Genomic DNA, 6,879 nt, shown 5'->3' on the forward strand with positions numbered 1-6,879 from the left:
TTCATAAAATCAGGTAGACCAAAAAGTTTTCTTTACTTGTTTACCTCCAAACTTTAATCAGTTCAAACATTTCATACGAACCACATCTCTCTGAAGTTGCTCCTACGCTTCAATTCAAAATTAATAGATAAATATTCTCGCTTTTATTAATGAGTCCCTGCCTCATTGGAAATGATAATCGGAAGAAATACTTGTGTATAGTAATGCTAGAAATGAAACAGATCGTATCAAATTGTTATTTTTAGGGAATATTTTTGTCTAAATTCATTAATTTACTTACAGGAATTCCCAACTAAACAAAGAATAAGTACTTTCATGTATATGACGCTCCTTGAAACAACACATTAAAACCTAATTAATTTGTTTTCAGAATAAATTAAGATTGAAATCTTAAAGTACGATGCAAAAGGCAAATGGTGTAGAGATTCTAGTGGCCCAAGAATTGGATTTAAATGTAAGTATAATTTTCATCTGTATTCAAGATTTTTATAATTAATGACATATTTTATGATAAAACACACAATTAAATTATTTAAATTAAATGAAAAACAAATAAAATTGGTATATATAATAAAATTAATATTTAATAGTAATTTTATATATCTTTTTTAAAGTATTTCGACGATTCGTTGGGCACGAGGAGTTACGTTCACATGGAAAGGCTGATTACCATCATATAAATGAAGATGAAATGAGCCACAACACAACCTGACGACATCGGCAAATATTTTCTCTGAGGCTATGAAATATGAAATAAAATCCAAGAAATCCGAAAAAAGTACAAGAAAAAATCACAATAAAGAAGAAAACATCATTACCAAGAAACCGTATTCAAAAGTTCTACCAAAAAGGCTGAGGACTGGAATGTTCCCGTTTGAGTTCCACATTTCTATCTCTGTATATAGCAAGTACTTTCATTTTATGGAAATGTTTCCATAGTGTGGATCTAGGTTTCAACTCATCTATCATCTGAGATTATAGCAATTATAATTTTAGATTAGTGCCGAAGCAATTTTTCCTTAAATTTTAATCTGTACTGTAATCACTAAATGTGTTTCCTAAAAAAATATGTTGCATATAACTTTTAAGTACCTCCACTGAATAGTTGAAGGTTAAAAAAATCGACGATGGGTCGAAACCATTTGGTAACAACCAAACTTATATTAAATTAATCACATAACTTAAAGGTACACAAAGTAGTTTTATTTGGAAAGTTATATTATATATAAATATTTGGGAATCACATTTATGGTCATTTAGTGTAGGTTGAAATATAAGGATGAATTTGATTCGGAACAGTTCTACCATTTAGTATAACTCATCTCATCTCGATATTTCTTTGCTCTGTCAATTTGTTGACATATAACTGAACCACAACTTGATGTAATATTAATACAATGCAAGATCAAATCAAATTTACTTGAAAGACGACATCCCTCACCTCTCTTAGCAACAAAGTATATATCGGCATTTAAGTATAAAGTTAACAATGTTAAAAAAGCAATTTCTATTCACATGTTAATTATCTGCAGAATCACAGACAGTATTTCTTTGATTCAAAATAAATGTCGACGAGAGATCTGCAACTGATTTGATTCCAGTGACTCGTAATCGAAACCTTCAGAGAGTAGGTTGCTATTATTGTAAATGTTTAATTATTTCACCTTTTTAAATCAAAAGTTAATTCACGTAGTTGATTCTTTAAGCAAGAATTAGTGAGCGGCAAATTTCAGCTAGGTACTGAATTTTTTCTATCACGTTTGGTTGGATTATTACCCTCAAATAACACTAAGATACCAATCTTTCCAAATTTGCTAATTTTATGTCAAAATTTAATTTTAGATTCCTCATCTCTAGATGACAACTTCAAATAATGTCAACACATTTTATTTACAAAATCATGAAAAAGTGATTTCCACTTTCCAATTTTCTGATTTGCAATCTTTGTTCAGATGAAATTTATAATTAATAGCTGTATAATTTGTAATTTTGTTGAAATTTTCATCTACGTTTGTGTATATATATTTTAAGTGTCTCCACGTTTTCTTGAGAGCTGACAAATTGGACAACTTGGCCTTAGTTGCTGATTTATAATCGCGATTATAGGAACCTGGGATCCTATTAAGTAGTATTTTTCTAAAAAATCTTTATAAACATTCAAGAGGTGAAACACAATTTACTTTACCTACATGCTCCATACTTGCTTTAAAATAAAGTTCAAATCGTGGTGGTGAATCAAAACTTGAAGATTGTGATGCACAATATAAATTGAACTTTGCGAATGTTATTTGATGGGATAAGAACCCTTTAGAAGATAAATAAAAGTTGCTCAAGTTTTTTGTGCTCTTCGCAATAACTAAATGAACAAGTTTAGAAGGTAAATTTACCAAAGAATTGTTTTGTACATAATCTGGGTTCATTAGCAACGAAGGCAATTTGTTTATCAAACAAAAGAAACACATTCAATATTCATACATTCTTCCTTTCTATTTACCTGGAAGAATATCATCATCTAACACATGTCTGATCGGTATTCCAAATAAATGCTTTTCTAAGAAAATTGTGTCTCAATTCTTGACTCTGTTATAGCGTAAGCTTTATTTTCAATTATAAGATGTTTTTTCGCATTGTAAATTAAATTGTATCAGAAGAATGTTTCTCTGTTAACTGTCACAGGAGGATAGCTCCTCCATTATTATTATAGAATCCTGTGTTCAGAATATCTCGACAATTTAGAATATCATCTTTCTATATTTGGTATCGCCAATATAAAATCGACCAACAAGCAAAATGAAATAACTGAAATATCAGTTGTCAGTCAGTTGTCAAAACAAACGTACAGGTCCAGAGTTCTCTTTTTTTTTTATTGGGTCAAATAGGGGAAAATATACAAGACGCATTCTGTTGGATGTCGAAGGCAGTGTCGGACTAACCGACTAAAAACCCCTCTCCGGGCATCGATCCGAAGATCATGGCCTAAGAGTATAACCATATAGGTTTAGGAAAATAGAGAGAAGGAAAAAATTAAAGAGGTTTGCAGCTAACCGCCACATACTAAAGAAAAGATGTCCCAAAGAGACGCAGAGGTCTAGACAGCCAAGAGATAAGGTCTCTTGCATCTGTCAGATTCACAGGGTTGGATGTCATGCAAGCATGCAATCTCCGGATTAGAGTGTTGAAAGATAGATCTCCGGAGATTGAGGGCATGTTTGCGCCGCAGCTCCAAAAGAGAGGAAATGTTGTATTCGAAACAGACTTGTCTGTTACGAATATAGTATGGGACACCAAGGGCCGACCTCACTAGCCACATGTAGGTCCCTTGCAGGGACCTAATGAGCCAAGGGGCGGCGGTGCCCCATATAGGAAAAGCATAAGTGAAAAGAGAGTGGACTGTCGCGTTAAAAACACGCAGCTTAACTAAAGAGGAAAGACGTTTAGAAAGGAAGAAAGATTTCAAAGCAACAAAGGCTACTAGAGCTTTCCACTTTACCAAAACGACCTGGCGAGAGAAACTGAGTTTCTTGTCAAGTATGACACCCAGGTACTTGGCGCTGGGACTCCACTAAACTTGATGATCATTGATAAGGAATTTAGGTGACAACCTTCGTCGATTTGAGAAGAAGATAGCTTCGGATTTAGAACGATTGATCTCCAATCTCCATCGAGAGTACCAACAGAGCAGTTTAGGCAGGAAGTTCCTAATATGGATCTCCGCATAAACTGTACATCTATGGGAGCTAATTAAGGCAACGTCATCGGCATACATTGCTATAGTAACTCTAGGACAAGATGGTATGTCGCTACAATAGAGATTGAAGAGAGTAGGAGATAGTTTGGAGCCTTGCGGGACACCAGCGGTAATAGTTCTCGAAGAAGAGAACTCGCTTCCAACCCTGGAACGAAAGGAGCGGTTGGAAAGGAAAGAGCGGATAGTGCCGATCAGATAAGAAGGAAAATTTAACGAAGCCAGTTTGTGTATTAGACCAGCGTGCCAAACCCTGTCAAATGCCTGCTTGACATCAAGGAGCAACATGATACCATGCTGCCCCTTGTTACGCCTTCCAGCCATGTCCTCAGTCACTCGCAAAATCTGATGACCGGTACCATGGCCTCGACGAAATCCAAACTGAGCGTTCGGCAGGATGTGCTGGTCAGCCATAAATTCCTCAAGCCGAGTCCGAATAACCTGCTCCGCCACCTTGCTTAGCGAAGAAAGGAGGCTAATGGGACGATAACTGCTAGCAAGGTGGGCAGGTTTGTTGGGTTTTAAAATGGACACTACCGTCGCCACCTTCCATGCCGACGGGAAGTAGTGGAGACGGAGCATCGCATTTATAATGTTAGTAAGCATTACCACCTGAATGGTAGCAAGCTTCTTAAGGGCCACGTTGGGGATGGTGTTTGGACCGGGACTTTTCCGGTTATTGAGGGCTTTAAGGATACCTCTGACTTCGCTGGGAGAAGTAGGAAGAATGTCACTATCAGGTTTTGGGAAAGTCATAGAGTCCACCTGACGGCTGATGGAGTTGTGCTCTACAACAAACCCAGGAAGACTGGCGTTTGGAGAGCATTGCCGCTCAAGGGAGTCTGCAAACACCTCCGCTTTATCCTTGTCCAGGACGACTTTGATGCCATCATGAACAAGGTGCGGATAGCGCATACGCCTCCCTCAGATAGACCTTATGACTTTCCAGGTCCGACGAGGATGGAGTTCGGCCTCTGCTATGAACTCCTGGAACGAGGAGCTCCGGAGTTCAAGCAGGCAGGCCCGGACCTCACGGCTCAGGGCGTTGTACCGGGCCTTGATGAAGGGGTCCCGAGTACGCTGCCAAAGTTTCCTGCTACGGTTTTTCTTCCTGATGAGGGTGACAACCTCGCCAGGAAGACTATGCTGCTTGCAGATGTTAGGGTAAGCATGCGTCGACCGTTCTAAGGCTGTCAGGATGTCATTTGACAGCCTATCCACTTCACCGTCTATATCCCTTTCAGAGTTCAAAATCCTGCACCGCAAATCGGTGGTTTCCATTAAATAACGGAATTGCAACCAGTTGGTTTTCCTCTTACGAGGCTCCCACTGGCAACAATTCTCGTTAAGTGCCAGGGAGATCGGGTTGTGGTCCGACAAGACAACACCTGGTGGTTAATGACCTCCGGCACCTCTGTGATGTTTTTGCAGAGGAAAATGGAAAGGATATCAGGTCGGCATGAGGGACTATCAGGGAAGTGGTTTGGCGTCTCGGTGGTTTCCACCGAGAACCGGTAGTCCAGTGACGCCCGCAGCAGGAAACCGCCGTTGGTGTTAGATTTTACACAACCCCACGCTGTGTGCTTACTGTTGAAGTCCCCAGCAATGACTGTACGACAGTTGGGATGCAGGATGGACGGGAGATTGAGTCAGGAAACTCTCTCAGTCGGTCGAACATAAGCCGAGACAATCCTAAGCGGACCACTTTCTAGGGCGAGTTCGACTCCAATCGACTCGCCCAGAAAGAGGGACGTATCGATCCTCTGGTGCCTGATGGAGTTCCGGATCAGAATGCCAACCCCTCCACCTGCTCCAGAAAAACGATCAGCCCGGAGGATAGAGTATCCTGGGATAAAGAATCCCATGTCCGGTTTTAGGAATGTCTCCTGCAGACAAACGACATCGGCTTCAGAGTCTCTAAAAAACTTATTCTCCTGTTTTAAGAAATTGTTAGTTAATAATTTCATTATTTATTCCATATGGTATTAGTCAAGCCTTAACCATTATGTTAAACCCTACACATTTTCCATTTAAAATCAATCCATTGATGTTAATCATCAAATTTGACTCTTTTAAGAAATTATGTGTTATGAATTACATCTGAAATAAATTGATGGCGTGTATGTAGTTGTTCAGTTTTTGAATGATGAGATACCTAGTGTTCTTTCTCAAGTTTCACTGCATCTCTTGAATGTTGAAATTGTTAATATTTCAAATTAAGTTGTAGGAACAATTGTAAATAACATTTACTAATTTACAATAAGTGTTGTATTGTTTTTTAAATTTGAATTCCCTTAGGTACATAATTTATTGCAGTTAATCAATCATATTGGAACAGTTACACTAATAACAAAATATATCTATTTTAGAGCTCTGATATCAAATAGTGTTAATTAGTCATGAAATTCTCGAAAATCAAGTCACATGAAAAATTCCCGCGGGCTTTAATTTTGCTGAATCACAATATTACCAATCATATTAAAATTCATTTATATATATGCACAAATTCAAAAATATATATGCACCAAAGTAGATGAAAATTTTAGCAGAACTGCAAATGATAAAGCCATTAATTATAAGTTTCAACCGAACAAAGATTGCAAATCAATATTTACGCAGAAAATTGTAAAATAGAAATTACTATTTTATGATTTGGTTTATAAGTTGTGTTGATATTATTTGAATTTGCCATCCAGACATGAGGAATCTAAATAATTTGCGATATAAAATTATCAAATATGGAAAGATTAGTATATCATTTGAGGGTGATAACCAATGTTGAAAAAGAAGATTTCAGTGTTGAAATATGTCGCTCAGTTATTCAAGCTGAGAGAATCACCTACGTGAATTTACTGTTGATTTAAAAAGGTGAAATATTTAAACAGTTACAAAAATAGCAACTTACTGTCTGAAGGTTTAGATTACGTGTCCTGAAAGTCACTGAAATCAAATCAGTTGCAGATCTCTCGTCTACATTTATTTCAAGTTTCAATAGCAACCAATTGTTTGTCAAAAAAAACATTTATGTTGCTAAGATTACGTTTCCTTATGACATATGTCAGAAGTATTTAATTTAGAAAAAAAGTTGTCTTCTCCCAAGCAAAACTTGATTTGATTCTTATATTGTATTTCAC

General features: G+C 37.1%; 1 protein-coding gene across 1 annotated transcript; it reads left to right on the plus strand.

The window, feature by feature from the left end:
* The first annotated feature begins 3,880 nt into the window (after positions 1-3,880).
* Positions 3,881-5,846, plus strand: LOC126264197 (uncharacterized). The gene is made up of 2 exons (XM_049961055.1): positions 3,881-4,909; positions 4,990-5,846. Exons 1-2 carry the CDS (start codon positions 4,637-4,639, stop codon positions 5,092-5,094), a joined length of 378 nt encoding a protein of 125 aa, XP_049817012.1. The 5' UTR covers positions 3,881-4,636; the 3' UTR covers positions 5,095-5,846.
* Positions 5,847-6,879: the final 1,033 nt, after the last annotated feature.

Source organism: Aethina tumida, chromosome 1 (genome assembly GCF_024364675.1).
Source record: "Aethina tumida isolate Nest 87 chromosome 1, icAetTumi1.1, whole genome shotgun sequence".
Lineage (NCBI taxonomy): Eukaryota > Metazoa > Arthropoda > Insecta > Coleoptera > Nitidulidae > Aethina > Aethina tumida.

Coding starts and splice junctions, on each gene's coding strand:
- LOC126264197 (XM_049961055.1), top strand. CDS start 4,637: ATGAACAAGGTGCGGATAGCGCATACGCCTCCCTCAGATAGACCTTAT. Junction 4,910..4,989: donor TGCTGCTTGCAGATGTTAGG/GTAAGCATGCGT, acceptor TATCCCTTTCAG/AGTTCAAAATCCTGCACCGC.